Genomic DNA, 17,093 nt, shown 5'->3' with positions numbered 1-17,093 from the left:
GGGTCAAAAATGTAAAGAGTGTTCAGCAAGCCTAGCCCTCTGTCACGATTTCTTAACCCGCCTAAATATAGCTTAATTTCTATATTTCAAGACAGTAACCATGTATTTTATATCAATGACCCTTAATATGTGATGTTATATATTTATTTATTACTTAAATATGTCTGAATGTTTTAATAATACTATATATAAGATCACCATTTCCGCCTAATGTCAAATAAACAAAATAGCCATTATCTGACAAATCCGGGAAATTGGGCAAACAAAAACAACTTTGATAAGACCCCTGGAACAAACCAGGAGGTAAAAGGTTTTTTTTAATTGACCATTTGATGTCTTTTAGCAATAACTTTAATGTGTAGGACAGAAAAAGAAATCTCTTGTGCAGAAGTTGTAAAAAAAAATATGCAAAATTGATACACAAATGATATCAAACATCCTTAAAGGTCCTATGTTAAAAATTTACAAACTTTGAGATGACCCATTTAACAGACAGTGTGGTAAATGTGTTTTTTTTTTCTTATCTTAAAATAATAATTATATAAGTAGAAATTCATGTAAAAAATTTCATTTAAAAATCTAGGGCAGAACAAATTAGACCCGTCCTCGTTAAAAACCATATCTAAAAATTTAAGGTACATGATTCACCGTACATCTGTTGACTAATTTGTTTACCACTTGGCCTCTTTTTATTAAATGCAGATGTGCATTTGGGGTACAAGTCTTTTCATAGCTTTTATATGACACCGGGTTAATTTTTTAAAAGATCTTCTTCAACCATTGTTCTTTTCACACCCAATAAAATATCTAAAGTTAACTGATGACGCTTATACAAGACGCCTGTTTTAATAGTTAAAAGTAAATTTTACGACTTTTGCTGAGAAATGATTCACCTATACCAATATGTGTTATTAATAGGAGTAAAGATTAAAAACAGCATATGTAAAAGAATAATTAAGCTTCATATGTATTAAGTAAATAATGGGATAGCTAAGTCGAATACTCAGGGGCTAAAATCGAGCACAGTATTAGTTTAAAGGTTAGTTTTTTAAAAAAAAATTCTAATGATGCTACTGTCACATACAACATCACAACGAATATGTGAAACTTTAATTATCTTTGCTAAATGTATTTCGTTTCAAAATTGTTCGTAAATTATTTGAATCAATATCTTTCACCAAATAATCTGATATTTCTTCTCGAATATGTGTCTAAATGTGTTCAGAAAAAAATTTTCTCATTCCAAAACCAGCTACAAGTTTTACCTCTTTGTACTTTTAATTTTAAACATTTTGAAGAACTTACGCGGCAGGCAAAAATGATGACGTAATGCACATAAAATTAGGTGGAAATCCTTACTCACACGTACTTGTTCACGTTCAAATGCCTTACCCCTCTAATAACTTTGCATTCAAATAGAAAAAGTAGGAGTTACATCAGCTACTTAATACAATATAATTCTTATCTATTTTAAATGCGCGAATATGTGCCTCCACTTGATTTACCAGGAACTGCCATTTTGTCGTGAATAAGGACCACTGCTTCTACAACTACACCTCCACACCTCCACACTTCAGCACATTGGAGTGGTGGACTTATTCCGGGACGTCATTAATGAAGAGGGGGGGGGGGATCAGCGGTACAAGAACGCTACCAAGGGGAACTCCTGACTGGACAGGGGCATTGTTGTAGCTCTTCCCATCTACCAATACACACTGGCTTCTTCCACTGAGGAAGTCCCTGATCCATTGTAGTGTGGACCCTCTAACTCCATAATACTGTGTCTTATAAAGTAATCTCTCGTGTGATACTTAATCAAAGGCTGTAGGGAAAGTCCAGAAGGATAAGGTCTGTTTGGTTTTCGAGATCCATACTCTTTGGCAAGGTCATGGACTGTCAGAATCAGCTGAGACTCGCATGATTTCCGTGTTGAGCATCAGCGAGTAATCCATGCTGTTCCAGATATTTTGAGATGCTACTGCATATTATATGCTCTAGGATCTTGCATGTAACTACTGTACTTGAAACAGTCTGTAACTGCCAGCTTTAAACTTGTCTCCATTTTTGAAGATTGGAACTATATTTGCATCTATCCAGTCTGCTGGTAGTTTTCCTTATCTTAATGAAGGCCCGGAAGAATGTTGTAAACATAAGAGCTAAGTTTTCTGCTTGTTCCTTAGTAAGTCGAGTTGGTATTTCATCTGGTCCACTTGCTTTTTGGATGTTCAGGTTACGTAGCAGTTTACACACTCCGTTATCTGTCACTGTCATGTTATCCATGGCAGGGTGTGGACTTGGCCCTTTGTCTGGAATAGTGCTCACATCTTCGTCGCTGTTTAAAAATTAAGGAAAACTGTTGGTTTAAGATGTTCACCTTGGACTTGCTGTCTGACTATGTTAGCTAGGCCTCTGTGTCTCTGAGTGGTGCAACTCCCGTTGTTTAACATCTTTTGCTCTTTATGAAGCTCCAGAATCGTTTTGGGTTATTCGTTAAGTCACGACTGAATATATCTTCAGTATAGTCCTTATAAGTTTTTTTTGACATTCTTTTTCTGTTAGTTTTTTAGGCGTTGGTATCTTTTGATGTCCGCCTTATTTTTGGTGCTCCGTGCTTTAATAAAGCACCTTTCCTGTTGTCTTGAAATCTTTATCTTTTGTTATCTTTTCTTGGTTGAATCTTGTTGACGAGAGTTTTAATGGTACACTATCCTTTAAGATCTTCAGTAAATTCAATTTAATGAAGTCCAACATATCCTGGATAGGGCTCTTTCGAGTGGAAATTGGTGTTCATGCTTCTCGTCATTTTTTCCAATTTGCTATGATTTGCCTTTTTCCACAGTATATTTTGTGCTGTGTTGGCTTTTTGATCTTTGCTGTGATTATTTGAATTACAAGTGTACCTGAGGTTTTGTTATTGCAAAGTATTATAAGATAAAACAAAATAATAACAAACAATTTTTTTCTTCATTGTTGTTAGAAATAAATTAGCTATCTATAGGATGATATTTCAATGTGGAATCTGTGTCAATTGGTTTGAACTGGGGGTGGATCAACATCGGAAGTGACGTAATCATTACGGAATGCTGGGAACCTGATATGTGCAGACAGCCGTGAAGGAGGTCCACTGGTGAGTGTCACACTGACAGGAAGTGTAGCTGTTCAGATGGTAGGTCTCCCCGGCTTTGACAATATGCCCGTCTGGAGCTTTGCAGGTGTAACCTGTCAACAATGCAATTGAATGAAAAGATTAACCATTACTCTGAAATTACAAAGACATTGCATGACCATGCGCGGATCCAGAAAATTTTCCAGATGGAGGGGGTCCATGTAGGTAATTGTTTACAGAGTGGAGGTGTTGGGGTGCAGAAAGTCTTTTTTCTGAAGATTAACTATATAAATTTTAAACGAATTGAACTGTTATAATTTTCTTACACCCTATCCCTCCGTCTTCTTGATCCGCGAATGGTGACAACGTAAAATGTAGAATATTGTATGGCCGTAGATTAAGTCCGGGGTTCGTGCTTATTGAGGCTTTTCGTCTGTGATTGTATAATGGAAAAGCAGATTATTCGGCAAACTATCACGGAATGAATCTCTGAATTTTATCTTAATCACTATTACAACGCACTTTGATAAAATTACGCACTTTGAAATTTTTTTCAAAGTGCTTAATATTTTCGAAGTGCGTTGCCACATACCATATACCCTTCAATTAGGATAAATATAGTCACAAATATAGTCACGTGCTTCATTAGTTTCTGTAATCATTGTGCGTCTATTATAGTTTGATTTTAACATACTAGTTGGACTGTATAAAACTTAACACCTGTAATAACTAATGCTAGACAACATATAACATTGACTTGACAAATAGTCCGACCACCACTTTGTAACTAACGAATTTTCATTTTTAAAAAGTGTAAATGAAATCGATTTTTGTGCGGCAATACTTGCAATTTTCTAACAAAAAACCAAGAATGCAAAATTATAAAAAAAAAAAACAAAACTAATTTGTTAGACAATATCTCAGGTTTTAGCACACTAACAAATGAAGAGAAAATAATCCTAAATATATAAAAGGGGTTTGTATTGCATTCTACAAATCAGAAGAATTGAATAGAATTATTTTTAATGACTTATGAGATTACAACTTCTCATTATGTCATAGATATTATAGAAAATAATCTAAAACAGGTATTTTAATCATATTTTAAGTTAAATGTTTCATATGACCGCCAAATAATACTTGATACGAGATATATATATATATATATATATATATATATATATATATATATATGTGTGTGTTGCGCTGGGTCATTGTGGCAAAGCAAAAGCAAATTATCATAACTTACTGGCAACAGATACATGTAGTAGTAAAAAACAATAAAACTAGATACAGCCCTTAGAGCCTGCTTATTCAATATTTACCGTTGGGGCACCTGGGGCAACATTGATCCTTCTCAATTACGGGGTCCGCACATAGGGTATGTAAACAAGGAATAGTGAAGCACATCACCTCTCCACTGGTGGTGCACTGACAGCGTTCACAGGGGGTGGGGTTAAACCACACCGAGGGGTAATAGGTACCACGATAGTTACATCCTGGGGCTGGGGTTGGGGACAACCTCAGAGAAATTAACGAGTCGCATATAGCGTAACTCAGGAAGAGTGCAAGAACGGCGAGTCTTATCATAGTGGTCTAATGGTATGGAGGATAACAGTGAAAGATGTATCCTTATCAAGCTGAGGAGTAGTTCTATGGTATGATAATTGAACGCCTCGACAACAGGTCTTATTTTACAACATTAATTTCATTTTCAATATTTGTGTTGTGCTTGTATCATTGTGTGGCACGATTTATCTTATATTATGAATATTCCTGAATATCATAATATATGTTATTTTACATGTGAATGTAGCCTTACATCATTTTAGTTAATACATGCTTATCTACATTTATATGGATATTAAAAGAAAGAACTTGTTGCATTGTTTAGTTCAATCCTTATCTTTAATGCGGAAATAGGCCAATCTAACTTGACTTACCAGGAATATTTTGTAGGAAGTAGCCTAATTTACTACACCTACACCACCACACAATCAACTTATGGACTAACACTGGAGTCCTTTATTTAAAAAAAACCCACATTACAGTGCACTCTTATCAAACCAAGAAATAAAGTCCGAATTTTCAAATCATATATCAAGACACATCTAAAATTAGTTAAAGCATATAGTATTGTTTATACTTGGAAAGTGTTTAGGGAGTTTCTCTGCAAAATCTTATGATGTTTGTTCCTAAAACCTTATTTTGTATGATGTCAGTAATCTCAGCAACATGTCTTGATGCCGTGCGATTCTGCCTTGGTTAAAACTCGAACACCTTTATATCATATAAATTATGTTACCTATCTACCCAGTACAACTCTGCTAACTGGAAGACCTTATAATTTTGTCACATATCCCCCATCCAACTCAGCCAAACTACTGCATTCACTAAGGAAAGAGGTACTCGGTGAGAGAATCTATCCACACCTACCCTTGTACTAACTTTTTATGTGATTTTGGAGTAGCTGTGTTGTTAGGAGAGGACTTTTACTACCAGAAATATGAATGCATGATCAGTACCCTTGGTGTGATGACTTCTAATTTGAAAACACAGACGACTCCTGTGTGAGATGTCTAAGGCGTAAGTCAGGCAAAAATCAAGAGACGGAGATATGGGTGGGTAGTAAGTGTCGGGGGAGGAGTTCCGTTGATTAGATACCAGATCTAGAATATAATACCCAAATTGTGAAACTTTACGTTTACTTTTGATTCGAAATAAATGTTTAGAACCGTATACGGTATATCCGGTAATTTTCACGATGATCTAATTTTCGTTTTTTTGCGATCTCTTTAATGTCGCAAATTATTGAATACGCCGAAATTATATCATGTAGTATCCGGCTGTATTTTTATAAAAACTTTTCATATCGCAAAAAATGACTGACGCAAATGTTACACACTGCCCCATTTTCGCAAGTTTTGTAACACGCGAAAAAACCCCGGATATACGATAGTTTCTAATGAGGTTTTAGAAAATAACTGACTTTTGCATTTCATAGCGAATAACCTTAGTATTCTTTATACCATAACTTTTTCATCCAATGTCATGACCAGTTCGCTAAATATCATATTAAGTGATTTAGGGTAATAAGGAAGTAGGACTCAAGCAAACATCAGTTATTATAAAAATATTCTAAGATTCCAAGCTACAGGGAAGTATTTATTGAAACATTTGTACATATGAGATGTAAATATAAGATTTTAAGGGATGAGACTTGATCAAAACTGGATGAAACATAATTAAGTAAGAGGTAGTTTTTTTCCTTTTAATTTTTAAAGAGTTGTGAAGCTTATAAAAAATATGTATGTAAATTCATATACAGTGATTAGGTTGTTGCATTAAGTGTTATTGAAAAATCAGAGAAGTTAATAAAAAAAAACATAGTAAAAAGTAAATATTTGCCAACCACTAAGGGAACATTGGTTTCGTTAGAGGGGCGTGAATACTACTTTAGTTTATGTTGCACAGTTTTGTGCCGCAAAAATTGCAGCATTTAGAATGGATCTTACTCTAGACAAAGTCCTGTTATTTCTAATTTCTTCAGTTACATCTTCAATTTATATGTGTAATGTTTGATTAGAAAGGTAAATGAGTGATGCAAATATAGAAAGCAACAGGGAGAAATAATTATGTAAATCCTGGTCACTGCACCACATAGAGGAAGGAAATTTTAAACGCATAATGGTCATTGATTCAGAAAAACCTGTTAAGGGTATATATCTAGGGCTCAGCAGTTCATCAGTTGAGTTCACTACCACTTATTTTCTCTTGGGCCGATACCCATATGTAGAAAACTCTTTATTAGTTATCAAAACAATAAAACAGATATTGCTCACCGCATAGTGTTCCTTACTTATGTTTGGAGTTTTAACATTTACATTTAACGTGGTCCTCTCCTTTTTTGATATCTAGATGCAGCCATATTCAACACATTCAATTGAATGTACATTGAACTTTCTTAACAGATTTGACTTTAGTTATAAATAACGAAATTTAAAGCATTTTCTTTTATTCCTTAATAGGTGAACTGAAGTATATGGAACTGCCATATTTGTAGAATTAATTAAGGTGTACACAATGTGTGACTCAAAGCCCTAGACGAGTGTATGATCAGACTAGAATAAACCCTTCCACAAAACCCCTACGTATGTAAGCCAATCTTTGGAGGATCAATAATCTTGTATGACCATGGCCTTGACATTTGATCTTTGATCATCATGAAGTCGTTATGTGAACTTTCATATACACTCTTATTTCTTTGTGGGTGTTTGTTTATGTCAGTGGATTGCCAAAAGAAAAACAAAGGTTAGTATATAACTTCCTTTTAAAAATGGAGTATCAAGTGAAAGAGAATTCATCTGTTTATCTCTCTGAGGTTAAATAATGTATCAAAAGAGATAATCATCTATCATCGATAATGTTCTCACACGTAGGGACCTCCTTGCCTCTGGTGTTAGAAAAGCTACAGAACGCCACGGTGATGAAGGGGGAAAGGGTGGTGCTCAGATGCCGCGCCCTGAACGACCCAAATGCCACCAGCCGTTGGATCAAACGTAACTCGGACTCGGCCAACGTAATTATTTTGACAGTTTATGCAATGTTCATAAAATGCTAGTCTAGACAGATAGATATTAATACATGGCAAAATCTGTAATACACGCCATATAAACCTAAGACTCCAACATCAGTCCTAGGACCGAAGCGTAGAGGGCTGATATTGGCCGAGGCCATGTATTAATATCGATAATAATGAAAAAAAAGTACAAAGGTAATCCTGAATGTTGAAACGAAGATTGAAATAAAGGGTGGAGTTAAGGGTTATGGAACAGAGAAATGTGTGTAATAAAGACGCGTGTGTCTGTTAATATCAGTGATATAAAAACCCTGTATTTTATTTTAAACATAAAGAATTACATTATTCAATTTACATGAATGTTTACCTGGTTTAAACGGATTTTAATTAAAGGAAGAAGGAACATGAGTGAGACCCTGGCAATTATCATGGATGACCAAAATGACCCTCCCTCCCTCATCCAAACCAAACTACCTTTTTTCCAAACCAATCGCATTATTATTCCCAGGGATTTACCAATATATCCCACTATCCATTAATTATATTTCTCTGTTATTTACTAACTATGAATTCGTTCCACACTTGACCAAATTAAGGTTTGTTTATAACTATAAATCATACCATATGCTGCTCATCTTATTGTAAAATTATGTTAATTTCTGCCAGTTTTTCTTAATTTTTACCTTCAGGTTATTAAATATAGTGGTACAGAACTAGTGATCGAGAATGCTACAGTCGCAGACACTGGCATATACATATGTATGGTGCGCAACCACATCTGGTTAAAATTGGTGGACGTCTGGGTGACAGTCAAACAGACTACCACTTCATTAATCACCACCACCACCACCACAAAACCACCTACTACAACCATCACTACTACCACTGCCACCGCTGGATTGCAGATATGTATGTGTGTTGTGTATAATATATAAGTCACTGGGGTACAAATTTATGCACTTGATTAAGATTAGTTGAGATTCTTTGAATGCCCTCAACAACGTTAAAAATTGAGGATGTGTATGAGTTGACATATATTATTCAATACGAATGTTCATCTGTTGATGAAATTCAATAGAAATATTTAGAATATCTTTAACATGCCTTTCCTTTTAAAAGGTATTGATTTCTTGATTATTAGATTATCTACATACTGTAGACCAATCCACACTTTCCAAAAGTTATGTCCTTTGATCGCCATCTTTTGGTGAAAACCCATATATTTCTCACAGTAGCCTTTGTAGTTTAGAGGTTTGTTACTTTTTCATTTGAATTCAAAAATCTGTTTCCTTTTTGTATTTTGAGTTTCACAGGATGGGGCAACCCGAAAATCGAAGGAATAAATCTAATTTAGAGTGATTCGATCACAGAATACATGTACCCATCATTTGGTGCATTAAGAAGGGGAAAATTGGTTTCCCCCTTTTGACCTTTCGGTTGACCCTACAAAGGAAAACAATATTTGTAAAGAGTGGATTGGACTTTATTACACATTATTTAAAAAAAAAATCCATATTCTCCCAAAAACGCTTTGTTAAGTTAACGAGGGATTTTGGTAGCAGTTTGAATGGCTGTCGTAGGAAATTAGAGAGATTGTGTGTAATTAAGTTGCAGCAAACTACGTACTAGTATCTATAATTATAGATGAAGACATAGGACACTAACTCTAATAAACCATGCACACAATACCTGCACTGAGTAACTGCTTGCAAATGATAACAAATTAACGGATAGCGCAAACTGATTTTGAGTCCCATAGAAGTGAAAAAGTACAAATCAAAGTTATCTGTTTTGCAACGAATTTATATATAGTTTTAAAATTAGCAATAATAATATTGTTAAAATGATTTTTTCCGTATTATGTTTTCAACAATCCTCCGGTTATTATTGGTTTCCAAAGAGGGTATCTATTAATATTTAATGCCTTATTAACACAAATTATAGTCATGTGGAAGATCACAGGGACATATACGAAACCGCTATGGTTATTTTAACGTAAATATCGAAGTAAATTTATAATAGTCATAAGAAATTTGTTATAACTGTTTACAGCATTGTAAAAATATAATTAAAAGCAACAATAACTCTAATTTTCGATAAATTATACTGAATTGAAAAAATGAGAGTAAAGTGACACTCTTTGGCGGAACAAAGTCAGTGGGAGTCGGTATCAGAATGACAACTAGCAATGAAATAATTAATTGCGCCCATGGGAATAGGGCTTTATGGCATTTTTGCTAAAACAGAGAAATGACGCCATAAAGCTATGACGTTGAGATGTGCAATATCAACGAAGATGTTTTTGTTCAACCACGTACCTATCGTTTTCACACTAACTGTAAGTCGTAGTTGAACCTATATAATAAAATCTTATTACCGTACTTTGCCATGTATCTAATTCGGGTTTTTATCTTTACGTCAACTGGATTTAATAAAAATATTTAACGAAATTTTATTCGAAGTCAGTTTCTTTACTTTTTGTATTTATTTCCACAACAACGAAGAAGCTCCAGACGGGATTGTCTACATTTACACATCTGCAAAATAATACATGTATTCACATATCCTATGTCTATGTATTTTATCTATATTAAGTGACTATATAGAAAGTGAATATGCATATGGTTTATCCGAAAATCATTTACAGTGTTCATAAATATTAGGACTCGACACATTTTAAATACATACAATGCGCAAATTTATTTCTTGAATCCGCCATTTTAGCTTTGATGGAAAGAACTTTTCAGAAGATGATCAGGACAATATTACTACTGGCGTAATGGCGGAAAGTGCAGGATGAGTTCATTGTGCATTATATACAGACACACATCTTGAGTCAGACAACTTTGGTTTAAAATAGTACAATAAATGTGTACGAATGTTTATGGTGTGCGAACAATATTTTTTTTCGTCAAATGATATTTTAAAATCTGCAAACAGTTTCAACAATACAGGTTTAATCATTTTTATTTCTTAGGTTACAACTTACATCCCCAGATGGCCAGTGAAGTACAAAGAAAATATACACGAACGAAAACGGAATGTGTCATTGCTTGGACAGGGAATTAGATATAAATCGCTCTTTGTGAACCAGTCCAGCCTCAAACCAAACACGTTCCGATCGTTGGATGACAATGGTACCACTGATATAAATAGACATGACGCAAAAGATCCCATGAGTGTTGCTGTGCAATATACATATGTTTGACATCTTCGTTTCTGGAACCAGTCTTGCAAGCTAACTACCGAAGGTGTATTCTTGGAAATCATTACGGTTTTCTGACAAATTTATATAATAAAGAAATTCTCTCAGAGATGTTACATGTATTCAAATGTATTTTGTAATCACACAAAACTATGTAATTAGAATACCCACCACCTACTACATAAAATGATATACACTGAAAGTAATTATGCAGATTATGTACATCGCCATTTTGTGGTATTCACAAATGCTATTTGTTTTTGTTTCAATTAAGGAAATAAATTTTGAGAAATTTCTCAAAACTTTACAATTTACGAACCACTTTTATGAATCATTTTAAAGAATTATAATTTTTTAAAATAAAAAAAACAACATAGTTTTGTTTGATAGTTTCTTGATCATGTACATGTATACCCCGGTATTGTTTATTATAGTTTTATAAGATGTTTTTTGCAAGCATTGAAAAATTGAAATGTACCAAATAGAAATATCCGTCACTAGAAAATATATATCTAAGAAAACATTAAAATTTTGGTCCCACCTGCCAAAACCATTAAAAACAAGTGCAATAGTACCCCCATCCTTGTCAGTAGGTTTAGTGACATGTTTATGATTTTCCTTTTCTTTTGAAAATATGAGCCATTTATTTGTATAAAAGCCACAAAATCGTACTTGTACTATGGTTTAACCGGAAATTTATCACGCTAAAAAGAGAGTGTAAAAGGAGAACAAAAAGCCACTATAGTAACCTTAATATCAAAATGAAGTCAAGCAAAAATATCACTTATATTGGATGAATATACTGTCCCTTTTTAATCCTCTTGTAAACAAAATAGGAGTGTGAAGGGGATGCTTCTATTACTTATTAGGTTTGTGATCAGCTGTCCACGAAAATGTCAGAATGCAAAATTTCCTTTAAAGGCGGTGAGAGGACCAAGGTGCGTAGCATCGATTTTGAAAATGGATGGGAGTAAGACAGTCCGACTTTGGAAAGCCAAAAATAAAAAAAACCCACCCAAAAAACCAAAAACCCACTAATCGTCAAAATCATAGTTCGTGTGGGTGGATTGGGGAAGGGGATGATGGTAGAGTACTATGCGTGGTATATATTAATTTTAATGTTAGGCTATATTTTTAATTGTTTTCGTATAATTGTTAACATGGTCCAATATATATGATGGCATTTCGTTCGAAATCTATCTTCTATTTGTTATTAATAAATCAAATAAAAAAAAGTGGAGGTGCATGCTATCACGATCTGTATGAGTCATTTTTATAATTTTCTTAAAGCATCACAAACTTGTCAGATATAGGATCTACATGTAGATGTTAATCTTTAAGATGATATTTTAATATAAGATAATATTCAAATATCTTTGAGATAATTTTAACATAACTGTTTATAAGCACGTTTTTCGGTCATGTCAATAAGTTTAAAACTACATCTCTTAACTAAGTCAGAGTCACGCCTCTTATTTGATTCCAAAAAATATTCTCAAATATAACAAAATTTATCCATTTTCAAGATAATATTATTTTAATATCATATTTATTAATTATAGTGTACAGATATTTATTACCATGCATCTGCACAATTAGCAAAAATGCAATACAGTATAGCCTTAGTTTTGGCTTTTAGATAAAGCAAACAGTAACCAAAAACTTAAGTTTATTGAATGTGAAAATAAATAAGACTTTTACTGTATAATATTACAATACTGTGTCTGGGACGGCTGGGGCGGACTAGGGTGGATATCAACGTTGAAAGCGACGTAATTACTACGGAATGCTGGGATTCTGTTGTGTGCAGATGGCTTTAAAGGAAGCCCCTATCTGGGTGGCACATTGACAGGAAGTGTAGCTGTTCAGATGATAGGTCTCCCCGGCTTTGACAATATGCCCGTCTGGGGCTTTGCAGGTGTAACCTGTCAACAATGCAGTTAAAGAAAGTAATCTAATATCCTCATTACTCTCCTGGGAGAGGGGTGTTAAAGTTGGTATTTCTGCATGCCGGATGAGGATGACTGAGTCTGGGTCGTTGAGACCTTTTTACTGTAGTTTAACCATTTAAACATACAAGTATTTAATTTTTTATTATCCCCCCCCCCACTTGATTCTAGATCCGCACATGTTGACAACCTAAATCAAAATTTAGAATGACGTAGATGCAGTATAAGGTTATTAAGATGCTTTTCGTTTGAGATTGAAAAGTTGATAAATCGTCAAACGATCACAGTATATACCTCTGCCTTATACGTTTTTTACAATAACTTCATTCATTGCAGTATAAATATTATTACGTGTTTATGTAGTAATCATTGTGCAACAGAAAGTGCCTACGATGTACTTATGTGTCAACATGCTGGTACATATTTAGACTGAAATAAAACTTAACACATGTATTCGATGGATATATGTTAAATGTATATTTTGGCCCAGGTCTTTGGGAAACGAAAAAGCAAATAATAAAATTTTTGCAACAAGTTTAAAATAATATTTTCAAATTGAATAAAGCTCTTGGAGTGCCCCTCTATCATGTACATGTAAATATGTTTGATATTTACCGTTAGGGCACGTGGGACAACAGTAATCCTTTTCCTGAACGGGGTCCGCACATGCAGGTTGCCAGCAGTCATTAAACATACACATCACTTGACCACTGGTGGAGCACTGGCAGCTCTCACAATGGCGGGTACTAAACCACCCAAAGGGGTAAACGGAACCACGGTAGTAACACCCTGAGGGTATTGCTGGCATCAACAACTGTTGAGTTAACAAGCCGCACTGCCCGTAACTCAGCAAGAGCGCAAAAACGGCGAGTCCCATCATAGTGGTATATGGAGGATAGCAATGTAAGATTGATCCTTTGTTGCCAAATATATAATGTAATTTTTATCTTAAATGCGGAAATAGACCAATTTAACTTGACTTACTAGGAATATTTTGTCGGTAACGGTCTATCTTAACTGCATCTGCACCACCACACAATCAACTTGTGGACTTACCGTGCAGTCTTTTATCAAGAAACACACTAAATTGCACTCTCTCGCTCTTTATTGAGTCAGGGAATATAGTCCGACTTTCAAATTATATATAAAGACACACAATTAAAAATTATTCAGCAGCAAGCACTATTGCCCATTTTGGAAAGAAGTTTGGTAATATATCTGCAAAATCTAAAACAATGTTTGCTACTGGAACCTTGCTTTGCCGGTTATCTTGGCAACATGTCTTTTGATGCTGCGAAATTACGCCGTGCTTACACCTTTATACCAAATGAATTACGTTCCTTATTCCCCCCCCCCCCCCCCAGTACACTCTGTTAATTTTACAACGGAACTTTGGGCATGTGGCATTATCCTTCATGTGGTGGCCTTTATTTTGAACATCTAAACGATTGTTGTGCGAAGTGTCCAATGCTCAAGTTTATGATCCAATGAGATGGATAGGAGTGGTCAGGGGTTTCCTTTAAAAGATGTTAACGTATTAGCTACCTGGTATATAATTCAATACTTATAATCGGAAACTTTATGACCAAATTTGATTCGACATGAAATAGTAAACATATTTCCTTACAACGAATAGTCTATAATGAAGTTTTGGAAAATGACCGACTTTTGCATTTCATGGCAAAAAACCCAAGTATTCTTTATTATATACATTTTTATGTTAGCCACTTGTTCAACCAATGACCGTTTCCTTAATATTATCTTATGATACTTTTAATCGTCAAGAATTCCTTCATGATCACAGCAACGTAGAATTTTGGATTGACAGCTTGGATAGCCGTAAGCATTTGATTGCCACAGAACATGATAAATAGCCAATAAAAAGTGGGGGTATATTCTAAGTAAGTTAAATCTTTTTTAGTAATGATTTTTAGATTAAGAAGAGGCTTGGTCTTATTGTTTTATTCCTCTTCTTACATGTTTGAAGTTTAGAACGATCAAATTGTTACAAAAAATGATGCTTTTAAGTGTAAAAAAAAAAATGGCAGAGAAGGAAGTTTTTCAATGGACGACTTTTATAAAACGAGAACAAATGAGAGTATTCATTAGATTGGCACAAAACTATGGTTCAACTAATGAAAAAAATTGGGTTTTGTTCTGTGGGGTTAACTATTTCGCTCCTTATGTTCCTCTATTAACGCTAAAATTGTTCTTAATAAAAATATTATCATTCCATTTTTCAAGGCAAGGGGAAACGTAATTTACTTCTCTAAAAGCGTAAATTTGTCATTAGCGCGTTTGCTATATCAATTTTTCACTGGATTATTATTTTATTATCTTTCATGTTATCTTTTTTTTTCAAAGTCAGGGTACACCTGTTCAGCTCCTGATGGGGAATTTGTTCAAAACAAAAGATTATACAATAAAACAACAAAGCTAGAGGTTTTCCATTGCTTCGGCGGGGAACCAAATAAAACGCTATGTGTAAACCATTGGGACCCCCTACCAAACATGCTTCAGTAATTGGATTATATGTCTTAATAAAGCTGATAAAGTGTTGAAGGTTTGTTAAACATGTATGATATTGCAATCACTCTCCGCTGTTTAAAAATATTAAAGAGACAGTACAGCTGAAAACACATGTGTGAATAACTTCAGATTTACCTATTGTATAGTTAGGAAATAAGAAATAACGTTTATTGTTATAGTTGAAATACGTGAAAATCCCTTTCACATACTTAATTAACGTAATTATGAGCTTCCGGAAATTCATGGGTCGTACTAACCTGAATAATCTTATATCGTTTATTTGTACCACGTGGACTTTGATTGACAGTAATTGACACGTGCTGAAAACTACAAGATCTTCGTCCCACTACGGTCATCATGGAAAACGAGGTTAAAGCGATTCTCTAAATGAAACACATCCTTACTTACTCGATAATCTATAAATGGTTTACCAATTAAGGTTCATTTTAAAATGAATAGACTTAAATATGTTAAATAACCCCTAAAGGGGCCTCAATTATAAAAATAAACTTAGGTTGTAGCAACTCCTATGATAAACACGAAAAATTCATGCTTACAAAATAATACTTGTGGTTATTTTAAAAACTTTGATCAGTTATTACCTAGGAGAAGTAGAAAAGACATATTTTTATCAACAAACCTGTCCAGGAGATTCTTCGCGAGCCCTGCATATGTTTTGTTTACAGTAAATACGCATGCGTAATAGTATAGAAGGCTGAACCCCGAACACGTTGCGATGTATTTATATGATAGGTTATACGTAATTATTAACTTTAATGAAATAATTAGATTTATTGCACGGAGAACTTTGTAATTTTCTGAAAGTTTATACATTCATGAGTAGTACAAAAATACCGAACCCGATCGGAAATTTTTTTCAAGTCGGTTTTTTGATAAGATGCGCCGTACTGTCTCTTTAAAAGGCAGGAGTTGGTAAAAATTGATTTTTTTTTGTAAAAAGACACATAAAGTAAAATTTTCGTTTAGCATTCCACCTTAAATTATAAAGTTTTGGAATCTTAAAAGATTCACATTTGCCAATGGTTAACTGCGTATTATCCTGATTAATAATTCGCACCACTTTTTGGGGAGTAAATGTTTGTCGTCTATACTACGTACAAATAGAACCTTTTAATAGGCGTAAATTTAAAAAAAGTTTGAACATTATGTTTAGACTGACCTTTGTGCAATTAAAGGGGTAGGGCGGGGTTCATACATTTATATTGCACGGTTCAATGCCTTAGAACTTATATTAATCAGAGATCTAGAGGAGTGAAAGATAGTCCTTTATTTTGCTACGTAGCACACATGGCCTGTCGCCAGGATCAAAGTTTCTGTTTGGGACGTTGGAAATTAGATGCTTTTAATTTAAACATCAGACCAGTTAATTTGTGTTTTCAGACGCTATAACAAGTCTAGTCAAAACTATGTTAAGTTTTCAATTAAGTTGTATCAAGAGCACGTGTTTAACTTTCCCAATGTTATAGTTGGGTTATGAAGGCTTTCAGCATCAGGTGACATAACACTCCAGGGCTTTCCTGTCACATCGGGGCAAATATTCTGGTTTGTCACCCTCGTGGCCATGCAATATATGTATGACGTTCACCTTTATGTGACCTAAGAGGTCAATATATTACATTTCATTTTCTCTTCGTTGTACGAGAAGTAGATGGTCACATGATATATCGGCTTTTCAAATTGGCTTAAATTAAAATCCTTGCTTTA

At 34.2% G+C, this 17,093-nt stretch overlaps 1 protein-coding gene and 1 non-coding gene across 3 annotated transcripts; one reads left to right on the top strand and one right to left on the bottom strand.

The window, feature by feature from the left end:
* Window positions 1–6,235: 6,235 nt before the first annotated feature.
* Window positions 6,236–11,302, top strand: LOC117684083 (cell adhesion molecule 1). Of its 2 annotated transcripts, XM_066073757.1 has the most exons (5): window positions 6,236–6,355; window positions 7,135–7,417; window positions 7,546–7,685; window positions 8,375–8,594; window positions 10,663–11,302. In XM_066073757.1, the coding sequence occupies exons 2-5, from the start codon at window positions 7,330–7,332 to the stop codon at window positions 10,752–10,754; spliced, it is 540 nt and encodes a 179-aa protein (XP_065929829.1). In that variant the 5' UTR covers window positions 6,236–6,355; window positions 7,135–7,329; the 3' UTR covers window positions 10,755–11,302. The 2 variants fall into 2 exon arrangements, with proteins under 2 accessions (XP_065929829.1, XP_065929830.1); XM_066073758.1 differs by lacking the exon at window positions 6,236–6,355 and having other exon boundaries at window positions 6,901–7,417.
* A 1,240-nt stretch (window positions 11,303–12,542) lies between these two features.
* On the bottom strand, window positions 12,543–13,789 carry LOC105341318 (uncharacterized). Its single transcript, XR_010710309.1, has 2 exons — window positions 13,455–13,789; window positions 12,543–12,815 (listed from the first exon to the last, which is right to left on the bottom strand). It is a non-coding gene; the product is annotated as an uncharacterized protein (transcript).
* Between the last annotated feature and the right edge of the window lie 3,304 nt (window positions 13,790–17,093).

The sequence above is a fragment of the Magallana gigas genome, chromosome 10 (assembly GCF_963853765.1).
Source record: "Magallana gigas chromosome 10, xbMagGiga1.1, whole genome shotgun sequence".
Taxonomy (NCBI): Eukaryota; Metazoa; Mollusca; class Bivalvia; order Ostreida; family Ostreidae; genus Magallana; species Magallana gigas.
This window is presented reverse-complemented; position numbering and strand designations above follow the sequence as displayed.